The sequence below is a fragment of the Cydia amplana genome, chromosome 8 (genome assembly GCF_948474715.1).
Source record: "Cydia amplana chromosome 8, ilCydAmpl1.1, whole genome shotgun sequence".
Classification (NCBI taxonomy): Eukaryota; Metazoa; Arthropoda; class Insecta; order Lepidoptera; family Tortricidae; genus Cydia; species Cydia amplana.
Window position 1 is genome coordinate 10,162,468 of NC_086076.1, and position 19,443 is coordinate 10,181,910.

The following is a 19,443-nucleotide window of genomic DNA, read 5'->3' on the forward strand; positions in this document are numbered from 1 at the left end:
GACACGAGTGACTTGTCGGTACTGACTGGGGTTGGTGGGTTAGTCGGAGCGGCGCGTGCTGGTCTCGTCGTCGTCGGACGAGTGGCTGGAGGCGAGGTCGAGGCTGCGCTGGAAACATGTCGAGCGATGTTCGACCTAAATGACACGAGTAACATGTCGGTACTGACTGGGGTTGGAGGGTTGGTCGGAGCGGCGCGTGCTGGTCTCGTCGTCGTCGGACGAATGGCTGGAGGCGAGGTCGAGGCTGCGCTGGAAACATGTCGAGCGATGTTCGACCTAAATGACACGAGTGACTTGTCGGTACTGACTGGGGTTGGTGGGTTGGTCGGAGCGGCGCGTGCTGGTCTCGTCGTCGTCGGACGAGTGGCTGGAGGCGAGGTCGAGGCTGCGCTGGAAACATGTCGAGCGATGTTCGACCTAAATGACACGAGTAACATGTCGGTACTGACTGGGGTTGGAGGGTTGGTCGGAGCGGCGCGTGCTGGTCTCGTCGTCGTCGGACGAGTGGCTGGAGGCGAGGTCGAGGCTGCGCTGGAAACATGTCGAGCGATGTTCGACCTAAATGACACGAGTGACTTGTCGGTACTGACTGGGGTTGGTGGGTTGGTCGGAGCGGCGCGTGCTGGTCTCGTCGTCGTCGGACGAGTGGCTGGAGGCGAGGTCGAGGCTGCGCTGGAAACATGTCGAGCGATGTTCGACCTAAATGACACGAGTGACTTGTCGGTACTGACTGGGGTTGGTGGGTTGGTCGGAGCGGCGCGTGCTGGTCTCGTCGTCGTCGGACGAGTGGCTGGAGGCGAGGTCGAGGCTGCGCGCGCTGCCGTCGCTGTCGCTGTCAGAACCCTCGCCTTCAGCGCCCGCTGGCGCTCGACGCCGGCGGCGGGTCTCATCTATAACAATATCTATATTGACAGTAAAAGTTTAACAGGCACATTACAGTGAACCCCGCACTAGGCATGGCATGTATTCATATACAGTTATTTAGTAGGTAGTTAGTTAGTTAGGCTTTGGTCTCCGGTTTACCCCGTTAGGTTGCGTCACGATGTATACGGAACGGAATACACCGATTAAGTACTTATTTAAGTACTATTTTATTTTGAAGTCAATACCTACTATTCCTAAATATTTAATCAGCTCAAGCATTATCATGGCTTTTAACTTTACGTAAATAAAAATAGACTTGACTTTGCAAAAATGCAGAGATACACATAATCATGATTAAAGGAGTATAATATTATAAAGTCGTAGGAAAAGTAAAGTTAAATAAATACGATAATTCATAGTTTTACCGTCTCTTCGAGTATGTAGCGAAGAATCAAATCCTCTAAGGTACGCAGGCATATCACTCGCGCTGGTATTATAGTTGGACGTCGACGTGCTTGTATGACGAAGTTGACCGTCACTTCGGCTATAACACGGAAAAGATTAGTCAAAACATGAATCAGAATCATAAAATATATTTAATCGGTATAAATCCTCGTCGCCAATTTAATTCACTCTGGCGCCCAACGTGGGGCTAGCTAGAAGCTTTTTTACCTGTAAGGGCTGGAGCTAGTTTTCGTTGTCGACCTAGATGTTGTTGAAGAAGCCGATATGCCGATGTTTCTCAGCTGGCGACCTGGTTCAGTCCCACTGTGGTACGCCAATGCGGACCTAGCGATAAAATAACCAGATATTAAAATAGCTTGACATGATTATCATGCTTAAAATGTACTTGTAAGAACCTTGAGGAATCAACTAACCTGTTAGCTGACAAATTCTGAGCACTGCTGCTGACTATAACTGAAGTGTCAGCCAAAGGTACTTTCTTGCCCATGCACCGTAGCATTGTTCTGAAACAAAATTTAAAATAGAGTTTAATTATTTTCATTAAATCAGGTGATCTTTTTTCACTTCACTAACCCAACCCGAAAAGTTCTAATTTATCACCTTTGTCTCGTCGTATTTTTTTTTAAACGTCTTCCTTCCTTCTAATGCTTGTTTTAAGAATACTCTACGATGCGCCCTTCAAAAAATGACATACGATGATACAGAGAACCTACTAATAGTTTTAATTTTTAACAAGCAGAAACGTCTGCGAACGATGCTATTAAGCTTAGAATAAATTTAAAAGTGGAAAAATTACTGTCTTGGATGAGACTTGAACTCACAGCGTCTGGATACCGCCAGACGCCGTGAGTTCAAGTCTCACCCAAGACAGTAATTTTTCCACTTTTAAATCTACTAATAGTTGTAAAATAAAATGATTACCTACTGCCTACTGTATTCTGATATTTAATACTTAAGAACCTACTTTTTTGTTTAGGTAATAAGACTTATATTGTGTACTACTTATAGTTTATAATTAAGTGAATAATTAATAAATAATTAATATTGTCCTTCGCTGCCTGAAACACAGGGAATCCTAGTTCAGGCATTTGTAAATCACTTGTCTTTATAAATTCTTAGTCTTTAAGAGCAACCACTGTACTATAGTTTTCTCAATAAATTATTTGTATTTGTATTTGTAATGGTCCGCAAATATTATTATATAATTATAGGCGAGCAGCTATTGAGCTGATGAGCCTATGTCACACAGTGTCCAGTGTTATATAGTTCAAAGTTCAAATACTCCAAGAATTTACTGGATGAGGGCCGCTTGCCAAGCAGCAAGAAACCGCTACTAATGTCGCGATCTTTACGGAGATACCTATGTTAAGCTTCAAACAACACCTAGTCATAGTGTGGAGCTTCTCTTAAAACTTCCATAGACTTATGCTTAGGTACTTTTTACCTGAAATTCCAACAGATGTCTGATAGAAAAGTCCTTATTGCACATGAATCACAAGGACCCTGTAGAGTATGTTTAGTTTGTCTTTGACTTTTATGTTTTTTTGTGTCTATGGATTGAACAGAAGAATAAATCATTCTTAGACCAAACTAGATATGGTTGTTGTTTATTTAAAATCCTAATATTACATGGCGCAGTCAAGTATGGCTACAGGATATAATTTACCTTCCAAGTTATCCCTGGTGGGGAATCTAAGAGAGAATTAATTCTCCGATGGAAAGCCACTTGTAATGTGAGTCTCACCTCCTGAGGTTGTCGCGCACGCGAACGTTGAAGGCGATGTATCCGAGCGAGGCGGCTGCGGCGTGCAGCACCACGCACCCGGCCAGCACGGAGCTCAGCAGGTTGCGCCGAGAGCCGGCCTCGCTGCCGAGGATGAGCCCGCTCGCCCAGGCCATGCAGAGCAGCGGCAGGCACACCACGCTCACGGCCAGCAACATCCTGAGGAACGTGGGCTTAGTAAAATAAGTAGTGGAAACCAATCGATCATATAAATACAGGGTGTTTCCTGTAACAGGAGCAATAAATTAAACTGTAGGCTGTACTCCTCAAACTGACCAACATTTGTTCAGCAACTTTTGAAAATAACTCGTGTTTTGATTTTTATTTATTACACTTTAAAGTTTATTCTTATTGCAAATTTTGTTATGTTTAAAGCGTGACAAGCAACGTCAAACACACTGATGTCAGCGTACATTGAAGGCAATATTAATTTTGTATGAAAAAGAGGAAGTCTAAAGGATTCATAATTTTTAAAAGTTGCTGAACAAATGTTGGTCAGTTTGAGGAGTACAGCCTTTAGTTTAATTTATTGCTCCTGTTACAGGAAGCACCATGTATAAGAGTTTGAAGATAAGCAAAACGGCACTTGAAATAATATTCAAATTAGGCAGTTCAGCAATACCCACATGAAAATAAGATAAACTTATGTATAAACTTTCTTAAATAAATGGCATTGTTGTCTTTTGTTAAGCCTCGCTAATTACCCGTGCAAATTAAAATGCATAAATAACAACTGATTTCATATAAATAACAACTTTAATCAAAATAAAAACTTTTATCGCGCAAAGTGGTAGAATTTTTCATGTTGATACATGAAGATAAAAACAGAAGTCTTTTTGATATTTCATTAATGTGAAATTATGATAAATACTCTAATCCTTAATCTTAAATGTTTAATGATTGGTGCAGTTAGTATATGTTTCCAATAAGGCCCACTTGCACCAACCCAGAGATGACTACGTCACGTTGGCCACACACCTCAGGTTGCCGAAGCCGGTGACATGGTAACTCCAGGTTTAACCGGTTAACCCTGGGTTAGTAGAATGGTGCAAGTCGCGCTAAGTCGGTTAACAGTGAGCACGACTACGGCACGGTGGCCACACACCTCAGGTTGCCGAAGCCGGTGACGTGGTCGCGCACGGTGAAAGCGGCGCGCGTGGCGCCGGCCAGGCTGGCCACGGCGGCGCCGGCATACACGGCGGCCGGCACCACCACCCACCACACCACCGGTTCATGGCAGCTCACCCAGCAGCTGTGGGGAACCAATGATATTATATAACCATAGATAGGTTATGCTCATACTTGAGGAGCACAAAAAATACTTCCATGTTTATTTCTGCGCCTACTTGCCTATCTTGACATTATTTTAAAATCTTATCATTCTGTAATTATTTTATTTTTAATTTAATATTTTATTGATTATATTCTGGTGACATCCTTGTTTTGACGATCATAATATGAATTCTTGTAGATTGACATGCCTGCAATTTATAATGTAATCTGTATTATGATTTATGAAATAAATAAATCTGTCTATCTATCTATCTATCTATCTACGAAGAAATCTGTTATATTCGATGAATTTTCACATTCCATCCATCTTTGTCACACTCGTTGTTAAACATAAGGTCGTCTGTTTCTCTTTCGGTGTGCGGGAGCTCGTCAGCACGTGCACATTTCTCGCTTGTGCAGCCACGTCTAAAGGTAACTTGTCCAATTTGTCACAAGTTAAGCGCTTCAATTTTGGAACACCTATAACCTATCTTGAGTTATAAATAATTGTGAGGAACACGATACAAGTTAAACAGGAGGCATAGGAGCCACATAACCACTTGACCGTCCGGCCCGCGAGACTGTTTTCCTCTCAACCGTCCGGGTTTTTTTTAGCGTCGCACGCCCCGCGCTGCACATCCACAACTTTCTACAAAACCGTAGCGTACACTGCCATCTCTATTTTTTTACAGCTAACTATTTAGTTAGGCTACGTTGTTGCATCAAGAGAATTAGTAAATAATGCCGAAGAATTCCGTTAGATGGCTCTGAAATCAATTCTTTCTTCCACCCCTTTGGATAGTAAGGTAGCCGCGGGCGGTTAAGAGCATATTTTTTTCGGATACTATGCTATCGTCGGACGGTCAAGTGGATAAAGGATGTGCTGTGAAGTTGGTTACATGTAGCTTCAAGAATGTGTTTTATAAGTGATGTGGTTCTGTCTGTCCACTGCAATAAAATCACTGTAATCGTCCGAGCAGCGATCCTGCGCGCTGACTAGTTATTAACACACATTACAAGCGTAGCCGATAACACGGTTTTTCCATATGTAGCAAAAAGCGCCTACAAACAGAGAATAGGCGGGAGTGAACGAGTTAAAAAAACCGGCCAAGTGCGAGTCTGACTCGCGCACGAAGGGTTCCGTCCCATTACGCAAAAAATGACAAAAAAATCACGTTTGTTGTATGGGAGCCCCACTTAAATTATATTTTATTTTGTTTTTAGTATTTGTTGTTATAGCGGCAACAGAAATACATCATCTGTAAAAATCACGGTTCATGAGTTACAGCCTGGTGACAGACAGACAGACAGGCAGACGGGCAGCGGAGTTTTAGTCATAGGGTCCCGTTTTTACCCTTTGGGTACGGGAGCCTAAAAAGCTGCTAGTAACCCACCAGTAGGTAATGGCTAAATACTCACAAGAGCGCATGCCCGTACTGCTGCTGGTGGTGCGAGGCGGACAGTGCGAGGATGACCGCCGGCGCGGCGTACGCGGCGGCCAGGTGTGCTGCTAAACCTCCGTGGTTCACGTATCGTAGCTCTCGGAGTAGACGCCGTAGCTGGCACGCGTCGCACGCCGTCCAAGCTAATGCTGCCACCCACCAGTAGGTAATGGCTAAATACTCACAAGAGCGCATGCCCGTACTGCTGCTGGTGGTGCGAGGCGGACAGCGCGAGAATGACCGCCGGCGCGGCGTAGGCAGCAGCCAGGTGTGCTGCTAAACCTCCGTGGTTCACGTCTCGTAGCTCTCGGAGTAGACGCCGTAGCTGCCACGCGTCGCACGCCGTCCAAGCTAATGCTGCCACCCACCAGTAGGTAATGGCTAAATACTCACAAGAGCGCGTGCCCGTACTGCTGCTGGTGGTGCGAGGCGGACAGCGCGAGGATGACCGCCGGCGCGGCGTAGGCAGCAGCCAGGTGTGCTGCTAAACCTCCGTGGTTCACGTCTCGTAGCTCTCGGAGCAGACGGCGTAGCTGCCACGCGTCGCACGCCGTCCAAGCTAATGCTGCCACCCACCAGTAGGTAATGGCTAAATACTCACAAGAGCACGTGCCCGTACTGCTGCTGGTGGTGCGAGGCGGACAGCGCGAGGATGACCGCCGGCGCGGCGTAGGCAGCAGCCAGGTGTGCTGCTAAACCTCCGTGGTTCACGTCTCGTAGCTCTCGGAGCAGACGCCGTAGCTGCCAGGCGTCGCACGCCGTCCACGCTAATGCTGCCACCCACCTGTAGGTAATGGCTAAATACTCACAAGAGCGCATGCCCGTACTGCTGCTGGTGGTGCGAGGCGGACAGCGCGAGAATGACCGCCGGCGCGGCGTAGGCAGCAGTCAGGTGTGCTGCTAAACCTCCGTGGTTCACGTCTCGTAGCTCTCGGAGTAGACGCCGTAGCTGCCACGCGTCGCACGCCGTCCACGCTAATGCTGCCACCCACCAGTAGGTAATGGCTAAATACTCACAAGAGCGCATGCCCGTACTGCTGCTGGTGGTGCGAGGCGGACAGCGCGAGAATGACCGCCGGCGCGGCGTAGGCAGCAGCCAGGTGTGCTGCTAAACCTCCGTGGTTCACGTCTCGTAGCTCTCGGAGTAGACGCCGTAGCTGCCACGCGTCGCACGCCGTCCAAGCTAATGCTGCCACCCACCAGTAGGTAATGGCTAAATACTCACAAGAGCGCGTGCCCGTACTGCTGCTGGTGGTGCGAGGCGGACAGCGCGAGGATGACCGCCGGCGCGGCGTACGCGGCGGCCAGGTGTGCTGCTAAACCTCCGTGGTTCACGTCTCGTAGCTCTCGGAGTAGACGCCGTAGCTGCCACGCGTCGCACGCCGTCCAAGCTAATGCTGCCACCCACCAGTAGGTAATGGCTAAATACTCACAAGAGCGCGTGCCCGTACTGCTGCTGGTGGTGCGAGGCGGACAGCGCGAGGATGACCGCCGGCGCGGCGTACGCGGCGGCCAGGTGTGCTGCTAAACCTCCGTGGTTCACGTCTCGTAGCTCTCGGAGTAGACGCCGTAGCTGCCACGCGTCGCACGCCGTCCACGCTAATGCTGCCACCCACCAGTAGGTAATGGCTAAATACTCACAAGAGCGCGTGCCCGTACTGCTGCTGGTGGTGCGAGGCGGACAGCGCGAGGATGACCGCCGGCGCGGCGTACGCGGCGGCCAGGTGTGCTGCTAAACCTCCGTGGTTCACGTCTCGTAGCTCTCGGAGCAGACGCCGTAGCTGCCAGGCGTCGCACGCCGTCCAAGCTAATGCTGCCACCCACCAGTAGGTAATGGCTAAATACTCACAAGAGCGCGTGCCCGTACTGCTGCTGGTGGTGCGAGGCGGACAGCGCGAGAATGACCGCCGGCGCGGCGTACGCGGCGGCCAGGTGTGCTGCTAAACCTCCGTGGTTCACGTCTCGTAGCTCTCGGAGCAGACGGCGTAGCTGCCAAGCGTCGCACGCCGTCCAGGCTAATGCTGCCACCCACCAATAGTGCAGCGACATGGCGATTATTTTGCAGGCAAACTGCGGAAATTAACAGAAATATTACTACATACAAAATGGCAGTAACCACGCGGCTTAATAAGAGGATCTGGGTTAGGTCCCAAGAGTGGCGAATTAAACATCTCTTAGTTTTCTCCAACCAACTGTGGGATGAGTACTGAGTTTGAAAGAGATGAAGAATGTGTCACTGCGTCGTGCGTAACTACAATATGGAATAGACTACGACTAAGGTTTTGAAGTGAATTCTTAGATTGAGGCTTATGAATGAAATAACTCGACTGCTAATAGCATTTAATACTAAGCGGTAAAGTTTAATACAAAGATACTTAATCTATGAATTTCAGCAGCTAAATACCACCATAAACAAGCAAAACCGATCCCTATTGCATACGAAAACAGTTTAAATTCCCTTACCTCATTCTGAACCAAAGAGCTTCTCGCCTTCAACGCGATCAGATACAGCAGCTCGGCCATAAACACGCAGAATATCAGGTGTTTATGTATCGAGTTGGAGACGGTCGCCGCGCCGCCGCGCATGAGACAGAGCGCGGCCCACGTGACGAGCAGGAGCGGGAGGGAGATACTGAACGCGGTGTACGATGTCACGGATTCGAGTAATGATGGTTCGGGTATGAACTGTAAGGAAAAGTCTTGATTAGATTTCCATTCTTTAGCATAACAGGACTCAACTACTTCAACTAGAGTATTTGTGTGCTGATAAATCTGGAATGATTTCAAATCAGGCGTTAAACGCTTGCTCGCGGAAATTGCTTTGCACTTAACCAGGTGATGCGACTTTATATACTTCCACAAATATCCTCGTTGGTGCGAGCCAAGATTTGCGACCGCGACCTTCGGTTTGAAAACCTTACCTTTTACCTGTCTACAGTGCCGGTGTAGGTAAATTTTTAGCATTTTAGCAATATCAGGCGTGGCTCACTCCGCGATTTCGTCGCTTTGCTACAGGTAGCTAAAAGTACATCCGTTCCGCCCCAATTTTGGGGAAAGCCATAAGCCGCGCGTGGCTATGTCGCCACCTAGCGGCCATATCTGTGCTGGTCGTGACAGACGCGTTTTGTTAGAGAGTGAGTCTTCTGTACTTAGTACTATTATTTATTCTGTGGCAATATCCACCATGACAATATGTTACCTCGTGATGGCAGTATGTTACCTCAATGTCAACTTCGTCGACTAGTACAGCAAACGTGGAGAGATGGTTGCACGTGCAGTTGATCAGGAGCGGCTCGTTCGAGTACGGCGACCAGTCGTAGTCGATCTCTGTGTGGCATCCGACGCGAGACCATTCGCCGGTTCTGAAATACAACAGGTAATAGGGATGATGACACATGTTGAATTTTATAACAAAATCTAGTAAAATAGATAGCAAACGAGCAATAATAATAAATACAGGACCTGAAAGTTTCAAAATTTAACTTTTTTTTAACTTCCAAAAACGATAAAAGTAAGGGTACCATTCGATTCCTTACATTTCATGCAATAAAATATTGGATAGTAACTATATACATAAACGCAATATTTCACCGACAAAAACGCAATTTTCTTGTTTTGTCCATACTACAAGATGGGCGATGACGTCACGGCCCTTGGCCGTTTTGTATAGGGCGTTTCGCGAGTGAAGTGCGACTGTCGGCCTTTGACTACAATTTCTGACTTTTGTGTTACTTTAATGCAATGGGGCAATGGGTCCCATATATACATTTGATCCTAAAAACAAACCCGATCGATTGATACCATAAAAAAAATTAGTCATATAGCCTATTGTTAATGCTACGTAAATTTACATTCAGTCAAAAAATGGGGATGGGTCTGTAAAAAAATATACCTTACACTTAACAATAAAAGAAGCTTTATAAATAAATAAATAATAAATAAATATTATAGGACATTCTTACACAGATTGACCAAGTCCCAGAGTAAGCCAAGACGGCTTGTGTTGTGGGTACTCAGACAACGATATATATAATATACAAATACATATAAAACACCCAAGACTCAGGAACAAATATCTGTGCTCATCACACAAATAAATACCCTTACCGGGATTCGAACCCAGGACCGCGGCTTCACAGGCAGCTAGGGTCACTACCCACTAGGCCAGACCAGTCGTCAAACAAATATAAACATACACAGAACAAAGCGCCTTATGTTTACCAACGTGTGATGTCAAAAGTTGGTACCTACCAATTATTTTTAACACAAAAAGTGACTAATTTGATTATTCAGGGGCCTTACCATGATGTCTTATTGCGAATTTGTTTAGGACCTAAACTGAATTGCTAAAGGTCGCAATAAGACATCATGGTAAGACCCCAGTCCTACAATTGTAATTTGAAGCAGCAGCAAAATACCTTAAAGGTGACAGTCCATTTCCAACCGCAGCTGCACTACTGTTCATTTTACTATGGAAATTGACAGTAACAGCGACGCGTTCAGTACCAGTAGTGCAGCTGCGGTCAGAAATGAAATGTTACCCTAATCGTTTATTAATAGACTTACCCTCTTAAAGTAGACCAATGCACGCACTGCGGATTAGTCCTCGAGCCAAACGTCTCCCTATCAATGTCCAACCACATCTGCAGTCTAATCGGCTTCTTCAGCCTAATCCCGCCCATACTCTTGTATATCAACTTCTTTCCCATACTCGTAATGTTTTCATCTTTGAACTCCGGGTCCATGGTCAACGCTAAAACTTTCGGACCTTCCTGATTCTCAGCGACGTATGATTCGTTGTCTTGTAAATTGTCAGCGAACTGTTTTTCTTGTTTTTTCATGGCTGGCTGGATTAATACGGGGCCGTGGGTGTCGTGTTGTATTTCGGGCTCGTTGGAGTGCCATTTTGGGTCGTTGTGTGTGGGATGGGACACGTGGTGGTGGCCTTTGTTGGTGTATGTTATGCCTAAAAAGAAGAGCACGATCAATTAATTCTCATACGTATGTTTTTTTTTTTCAATGCAAATATCCTCTAAATATTATGAGTCGCGGGTTCAAACCCCGGCTCGTACCAATGAGTTTTTCGGATTCGGAACTTATGTACGAAATATCATTTGATATTTACCAGTTGCTTTTCGGTGAAGGAAAACATCGTAAGGAAACCGGAGTAATCAAAATAAGGCCTAGTTTCCCCTCCGGGTTGGAAGGTCAGATGGCAGTCGCTTTCGTAAAACTTTAGTTGTTAAGCGGACCTCAGGCTCCCATGAGCCGTGGCAAAATGCTGGGATAACGCGAGGAAGAAGTTAAGGTCATTTTGAACACCTCGTTTAGTTCTGTTGCCGACTTTTCAGAAAAACAACTTACCTTCCTCCTCCACATTGACGTCAACCACATCGTCTCCATCCTTAGACTCCCTGTACCACACGTACTCAGGCACGAACAGTGCCACCTGCAGTATCGGTGAGCCGATAGTTATGTTCACTCCCCACCGCCGGCCGACTGAGTCGTCGGTACGTAGTGGCATGAGTTGAGAGGTATACCTACTGGCCGACTGTACAAACAACTCACCTTCCTCCTCCACATTGACGTCAACCACATCGTCTCCAACCTTAGACTCCCTGTACCACACGTACTCAGGCACGAATAGTGCCACCTGCAGTATCGGTGAGCCGATAGTTATGTTCACTCCCCATCGCCGGCCGACTGAGTCGTCGGTACGTAGTGGCATGAGTTGAGAGGTATACCTACTGGCCGACTGTACAAACAACTCACCTTCCTCCTCCACATTGACGTCAACCACATCGTCTCCGTCCTTAGACTCCCTGTACCACACGTACTCAGGCACGAACAGTGCCACCTGCAGTATCGGTGAGCCGATAGTTATGTTCACTCCCCACCGCCGGCCGACTGAGTCGTCGGTACGTAGTGGCATGAGTTGAGAGGTATACCTACTGGCCGACTGTACAAACAACTCACCTTCCTCCTCCACATTGACGTCAACCACATCGTCTCCGTCCTTAGACTCCCTGTACCACACGTACTCAGGCACGAATAGTGCCACCTGCAGTATCGGTGAGCCGATAGTTATGTTCACTCCCCATCGCCGGCCGACTGAGTCGTCGGTACGTAGTGGCATGAGTTGAGAGGTGTTCCGCGAGTATTGGATGTAGGAGAATACGGCACGAGATTCGGGTTCTGGGTTGTCTGAAAAAATTATCGATTAGATTCTCGGCATACGGGAGAACATCAAGTGTCAAGGACCATCTTTATCTGTTTTACACACTTATCTCAGAAATGAGGCTATTTTAGAATGCCCACTTATGTAGCAAATTTTTTAGGAAAACATTTTAATAATGGGAGTGTCAGTTTAACAATAAATCAACAATAAGTATTGAATTTAGGTAGCAGTTTTTTAGGGTTCTTTATTCTTTGAATAAATACAGGTATAAGTTTACAGCTCTAGATATGCCAAAACACTTATACTATTAATACATAGTCATTATAACTATTACATATGTAGAGATTAAAAAAAGGCCTGAAACTATACCTATTCCGTACCTAAAGGGTAAAAACGGGACCCTATTACTAAGACTCCGCTGTCCGTCCGTCCGTCCGTCCGTCTGTCACCAGGCTGTATCTCACGAACCGTGATAGCTAGAAAGTTGAAATTTTCACAGATGATGTATTTCTGTTGCCGCTATAACAACAAATACTAAAAACAGAATAAAATAAAGATTTAAGTGGGGCTCCCATACAACAAACGTGATTTTTGACCGAAGTTAAGCAACGTCGGGCGGGGTCAGTACTTGGATGGGTGACCGTTTTTTTGCTTGTTTTGCTCTATTTTTTGTTGATGGTGCGGAACCCTCCGTGCGCGAGTCCGACTCGCACTTGGCCGGTTTTTTTTATTTTTTACTCGGTTGCGAGAGAACCTTAGGTCGAGTTTTGCATTTGTAGGCAAATTAATGATTGTCACTTTACACTCGTTTAAAGTGGCTCACCTTGTCCATTATTATTAGTAATCCCCAGCAAATCAAGCGGCAGCAGTATCCTCGTGAACTTATCGAACTTGGACCTGGTCTTGACATAGTTGTTGTACTTCGGGAACGACACAGTCGGGCTGGAAGGTTTCTTCCCCTTCTTCCCGTACCCGGTGAGGGGGGGGTGCACGAAGGCTGACGTGTCGGGCAGCACCACTCGCTCGGTGGTGTACGACTCGGAGGTGAAGCGAGTTAGCTGCGTGGGCTCGAAGCCGTAGATGGACTCGGAGGTTACGATGTCGACGCCGATCACTGTTGAATTAATCACTATATAGTATAAAACAAAGTCGCTTCCCGCTGTCTGTCTGTCTGTATGTATGCTTAAATCTTTAAAACTATGCAACGGATTTTGATGCCGTTTTTGTAATAGATAGAGTGATTCAAGAGGAAGGTTTATGTATAATTTGTTAACCCGTGCGAAGCCGGGCGGGTCGCTAGTTCATTATAAATTCCAATTATGTTTTACGAATGCAGGAATGAAAAAGGCCGATATTTTTATGTATTGAACAGTAAACCGTAAATTATAAATAATAAATCTATTCCACACTTTCACTCGGATTTTGGATCATTTTATAATGTTTGTAATATCTGGCTAAAACCGTGGCTTCGGGCTTGACTCTCAAAAGCTTGTAACTTGTAATACAAGTGGAAGTCCCTTTCTAACAAAAGCTGTCAAAAAGTGACATCCGCTTGTATTAAAAGTTACAAGCTTTTGAAGAAACGGGCCCTTGGTCTTTGGTTGACTCCGACGCTGCATACAGTGTTAGTATTTAACTTTAACTAGCTCCTACGATCTTGTTAGATATCTGCGGCAAAAATCTTAGGAATAAACATACCTAAGTCGCTAGTAACGATCTCAAAGGGGCTGGTGTATGTATCGTGCTGGCTTTCGGCGAGCACAGCAATGTACTTGTCCAACTTCTGCAGTAGCCGCTCCACCCCGCGCCCCGTCAGCTGCCGGACGCGCCGCCATTCCCGAGAATACTTTGCATTTAGTATCGTGTTCGCGGACTTCATTATGTTCTGAAAATATTAATTGGTTTTAGCCGCGAACAGAAATATAAAAGTGAATAAGGGCTGATTTAGACGGCGCGCGAACTTGCATGCGATTTTAGTTACATTGCGGACTGTTGGTTACGTCCAATTCAACCGACCGATCAAAACCCGCAATGTAATGAAACTCGCAACTCGAAACCTAAGGGAAGGGAAATAGATTAAACCCTCGAACTCCAGTGTCAAAAATTTGCTACTGAATTAACCTTTCAACTGTTCATTACAGTCCAAATTGTCTGGGACGGATACGGGACAAGGCAGTTGAGGGGTTAAGAAGTAATATTGAGTGCCAAAATACATTATGAGTGAAAAACATCGTCATCGTTGACTAGTCGTTTTTTGACATGGCGAATACATCGTTAAGAGCGTCGCTGGTAACTGATGAAGTCACAAAAATAGCGTCGATACTTGTGATAGCGTAACAAGAAACTGGGTTGTCACCCTGCAATATGCTATACCATAGAGAAATATAGTAAGGCAAGAGTGCTCACTCCATACATCAGTTAGACTATTAATTTCAGTGTCTACATCTAGAATCGAGTAGCGGAACTATCAGTACTGCTACATCTATTGTCAAGTAGCAGTACTGATAGTTCCGCTACTCGATGCTAGATGCTAATAGTCTTTTTGGTATTAAAACTGATGTATGGAGTGAGCAATCTATGGCTATACTCACTCGAACATAGTCCTTATCCTGGCTGTGCGTAAGGTTCAATCCCGCCTGGCGCAGCTCATAGCGCAGTAGTTCCAGCAGAATGCCCTCTGATACTAGTACATCAGCTCCATACAGTACAGGCGTATTTGAGCAAGCAGAGGCCAAGTCGTCCGCGAGGCGTACGCCTACGAATGTGTTTACCAAAAGTTCGCCTGATTCAATCTTGCTTAGCTGGAAAATAAACCGCGTATAAGTCCAACATATTGAATATTATCACGGTATACGTGCATATTAACCCTTTAACCGCCAGAGTCTGATATATAAGACATTACATATCCAGCTCATTTCGCCACAGTGATAAATAAGACAAAGATCTGATTTGGTTTTTACAGCACATTTATAACTCCCGTAACTATGCCAACCTTACTCTGCGTGGTACAATTACTGTCGGTGGCGACACGAGCACGCTCGATCAAAAATTGCTGGCGCCTAAAAGGTTAAAAAAAGCTCTCTAAAAAAAATAAGTTCAGATTTTCCCGGTTTTTTTCTCCACGATTTAGATCTCCACGCCTTGAAAATCCTATAACCTATAAAAACAAATGTGTCTCATGCTGACCTGTTTCCTAAGCTGATAAAAAGTGGAAGTTGTGCAGTTGAACATGTCCGGCTCCTGCCACGGCACGACTTGCGTCTCGTCGCACATGCGCGTTGCTTTCCCACTAGTGCCCGGTGGGCAGTCCGCGTACGCCTCTATACCGAACTTGGTCCGCGGCCACCACACTCCATGCGAAAACGAACGTGGACATCCGTCGTATACCACTGGAATATAATAAGTGTCATAATAGTTATTTACGATACAAGTGCGGAAAAGAGGAATTTCGAAACGAGTGGCGATAAATTTAAACACGATTGAAGAGAGTGTTTTAAATCGACACGAGTTGCGAATTACCTATTCGCACGTGTATCGTACAACGTTTTACAGTACATATGGCACTTTAAACTACACACACACGGAAAGTGCTATTTCCCGCACTATAGTTCGTTTTTTTAGCATTAGAAAGAACTTGCAAGAAGGTAAGCGATCTTGACATGTCTTTTAATTGAAAAACGCTTTTTAAAAATCAAAAACTATTACTTATGAAAGCAGAAGAATATAAATGATCGTATTAGATTCATAATTGTTACATATTTGCCGTAACTTATTTTTAAAATGTGTTTTTCAATTAAAAGACACATCAAGATTGTTTACCTTATTTCTAATGCTAAAAAAACGAACTATAGTGTTTTAATTTAACGCCACTCGTTTCGAATTTCCTCTTTTTCGCACTTGTATCGAAAATAACTATTTCAGTTCTCGAATAACTCCACAATTTGCTGGTTATTTACCATATGGAATGCAAAATGCATGCAAATAAATAAACGAATGCAAATAAAAAATGGATCAAAGCTTGCTCAAAGTTGGCACATGAGTCACACGCGCGGCCTACGATCCCGCCGCGGCAGTCGAGCACTGCCTATCGGCCTCGCTAAAACTGTCACCACTCACCAGGGCGTAGCACTTGTAGCACTAACAAGACACTCGTAGTGTGTAGTAGTTACCTTCGCATCCGGCGTTCGGCTTCACCTCGGCGTAGAGGTTGGCACAGGAATCACACGCGCGGCCAATGACCCCGCCCCGGCAGTAGCACTGCCCGCTGTCGGCCTCGCAGGAACTGTTGACGGAGCCAGCCGCGTAGCACTAGTAGCACTGACAAGACACTCGTAGCGTGTAGTAGTTACCTTCGCATCCGGCGTTCGGCTTCACCTCGGCGTAGAGGTTGGCGCAGGAGTCACACGCGCGGCCAATGACCCCGCCCCGGCAGTAACACTGCCCGCTGTCGGCCTCGCAGGAACTGTTGACGGAGCCAGCCGCGTAGCACTGGCATGGGAGGCACTCGTTAGAGCCGGGGAGCTTGTAGTGATTTTCCTGTACAGAAAAAATCCATGGTAGATATTAGAATCATCAATGATACATTTTCTAGTAGGAACTATTGACTTTTAGAAATCGCTGCGAGTACCACAGCCGCTTGAATAGCAAGAAACAGAGTACATAGCTCGGAGAACGTTTCGTAAAGAGAAATAAAATACTATACGAATGATGACTATGAAGTATGTTGCTAAAAATGCGGATGGATTGGTCTGCTGCACGCTGGAACAATGTCTCATGAATGTCACGAAATTCCGCCGGATTATGTTGCGATATTTAGGAAAGCCTTCGACCTTCGGTATCTGTGCGATACGTATTCTATAGGTAATAGAGGACTAATAACTCCCTGTTACGTAGTATAGTTTTACATTCTGTAGAGTGTAGCTGTCGTGTAGAGTACCCTGTAGGTAGGTGAGCGTTTTAAAAAAAAATGGGTACATTTCATTCAAGCCTTCAAAATATTGACTTCTTGGGCTCATTTTACTCAGAATCATTTGTACATTCACGCCTCATACATAAAAAAATGTGTCCAAAAAATTCCTTTCCAGATCGTCACATTCTTGTATGATTTTTTTTTATTTGTATGAACGTGACGCACTGGAAAAAAAATTTCATACAAAATTTTGGGACACATTTTTTCATGTATGAGGCGTGAATGTACAAATGATTCTGAGTAAAATGAGCCCAAGAAGTCAACATTTTGAAGACATGAATGAAATGTACACTTTTTTTGGAAAACGCTCAGGTACTAACCTTGCAGTGGCAGTGTCCGGAGTCCCGGTCGCAGTGCGGGTGGTAGCCGGCCGCCACGGCGCAGGCGCACGGGCCGCACGCCGCCGCGCCCCACCACCCGCCCGGGCACGACTCCGCCCCCTCCTCCGCGCAACCAGAGCCTGGATCAAATAACGCTGGTTAGTATAACACTTTAAACTCTCGCGCTTTGTACACATATTTAACTAGTGGCTCTGTGAGCTGTAGACCTCGCGAGCAGAGCTTAAAACTGAATAAATGTATGGCAAAAATATTTATTAAAATATAGGTATAGTACATGTAATATAAACAAAAAATTAAAAACTACATAAAGCTACAAACAAAAATTAAACGAATTCGCTTAACCCGCGCATGATAAATAAAAAAAAAACGAAATTTTTCATTTTGCTGACGAAATTTAGCTACTGATTCTCAAGTATAAACTAAATATCTAAATACCGCCAAAACCAGCGATACAAATTTTCTGAATTTTTGGCCATTTAATCTATAAACATATCTCAAAAAGAAAAAACTCTTATGATACCGATACGACTATTTGTTTAGGCGGGAGCTATCACGACTCCGCCATTTTGAAAAATTTCCAAAAACCGGATCGACAAAAAAAAATTATTTAGTCATAGAATTCGGTCACAAAATTTCACGAAAATCGGTTAAGAATTGCGACCTGTAGAGGAGAACATCCGGACATACAAAAGCAAAATGCCCGAGTCAAAACGTAGACCTTCGCTACGCTGCGGTCAATTACACAAACGGGTCTAACGCGATATAATTTTATTGTTTTTACCTTTAATTCCGACGTTTCAGCTGAGTTGCACCAGCTGTGGTCACGGAAAGACTGACGTCTCAACAAATGTCAACGGAGATATTAATAAAACACCACTAAACTACCCGAAATTTGTTAATAAAAATGTTCGGGGTATACAAAGAAATTGCAGCTACCCGTCAAAGTTTAATGTTTATTGTCCACGGCACGACACACAACACTTACACAATGAAACAATGAAATTATATCGCGTTAGACCCATTTGTGTAATTAAAAACGCTGGTTAGTGTTGGTGGTTTACACAAGTCACATATAGCGATCGAGTTTATACCTCGGTGATCGAGTTCACCAAGGAGGAGTTTTGGCCGAAGGGTGTCAATCGTTTCGGCGGTTCCGCGGCCGTATTGCATCGCAATCATAATGTGATTTTTAGTGTTAGTTTATATTTTTATAATAGGTATGCTAGTTTTAAGGTATTTATGTATGAGCCACTAGTTGCCTGAAATGAAGATTTCATTCATTCATTATACAGTTTATAGCGACCACGCGGATTGGAATCTGCCGCCTTGTGGCCTAAATAGGATACTTGACACTTCGCGTCAATAACTCCTCCTGAGCAGGTAGCACCTGTACAGTTCACAAACGCTCTCATCTTATAGCAGGCGTGGCTCACTCCGCGATTTAGTCGCGTCGCTACAAGTACCTACAACTACATGCGGCCCACACCAATTTTGTGCCTAGCCATAGAAGTTACTTAGCCATACGCACTGCTACGGAAGTTCCGTAGCAACGGAACGGACGCCTGCTCGCGCTTGCGCCACCTAGCGCCCCTAGCGGTCATCAGAGATGTGACTTATTTGAAATACTTGTATTTAAAATGCAAATACAAAATGCAAAATACCTATTTTGTATTTAAATACCTTTTGAAGAAAACTATTTTGTATTTTATTTGAAATAGTTTTTGGGACCTATTTTCTATTTTCAAAATACAAAATACTTTATAGTAGCTAATTTAGGTAGGAGTTACAATCTCTTCTGATGTTACAATCCTGGCAAAATTCTCATTCTTTTAACATGGAACTGTTGAATATGTTTAGTAACGTCGCACATGACAACAAAATTAGCGAGTGGTTAAAAAAGAAGAATCTTGAGTGTTGTGAGGGTTTCAAGGCATGAGAGGAGAACAAACTTTTCTGCCCTGGTGAAACACAAACGTGACGTTTTCATTACACTAACGAGAGGTATTACCTATACTAGCTGTAAAACATTACATATCTAAATTAATGCTTTTAAAAATTGGCCGTTAAAAACCATCATCCGTCATCCATCCTTCCGGTTAATATGAGCAAACAACTAGAAATTTGCACTT

General features: G+C 44.9%; 1 protein-coding gene across 1 annotated transcript in view; it reads right to left on the reverse strand.

Annotated features, from left to right (window-relative positions):
• The window catches only part of LOC134650317 (protocadherin-like wing polarity protein stan), a 73,303-nt gene that overhangs the window by 10,070 nt on the left and 43,790 nt on the right, over nucleotides 1-19,443 (reverse strand). Inside the window, exons 31-47 of the mRNA XM_063505278.1 lie at nucleotides 17,294-17,433; nucleotides 16,354-16,540; nucleotides 15,191-15,393; nucleotides 14,596-14,805; nucleotides 13,703-13,889; nucleotides 12,828-13,118; nucleotides 11,803-12,030; nucleotides 10,393-10,792; nucleotides 9,047-9,188; nucleotides 8,290-8,511; nucleotides 7,676-7,896; nucleotides 4,218-4,364; nucleotides 3,074-3,271; nucleotides 1,743-1,832; nucleotides 1,537-1,653; nucleotides 1,290-1,408; nucleotides 732-890 (exon numbers count right to left, since the gene is read on the reverse strand). Coding sequence (XP_063361348.1) covers nucleotides 732-890; nucleotides 1,290-1,408; nucleotides 1,537-1,653; nucleotides 1,743-1,832; nucleotides 3,074-3,271; nucleotides 4,218-4,364; nucleotides 7,676-7,896; nucleotides 8,290-8,511; nucleotides 9,047-9,188; nucleotides 10,393-10,792; nucleotides 11,803-12,030; nucleotides 12,828-13,118; nucleotides 13,703-13,889; nucleotides 14,596-14,805; nucleotides 15,191-15,393; nucleotides 16,354-16,540; nucleotides 17,294-17,433 — 3,261 coding nt within the window. The remainder of the gene's footprint in view (nucleotides 1-731; nucleotides 891-1,289; nucleotides 1,409-1,536; nucleotides 1,654-1,742; nucleotides 1,833-3,073; nucleotides 3,272-4,217; nucleotides 4,365-7,675; nucleotides 7,897-8,289; nucleotides 8,512-9,046; nucleotides 9,189-10,392; nucleotides 10,793-11,802; nucleotides 12,031-12,827; nucleotides 13,119-13,702; nucleotides 13,890-14,595; nucleotides 14,806-15,190; nucleotides 15,394-16,353; nucleotides 16,541-17,293; nucleotides 17,434-19,443) is intronic.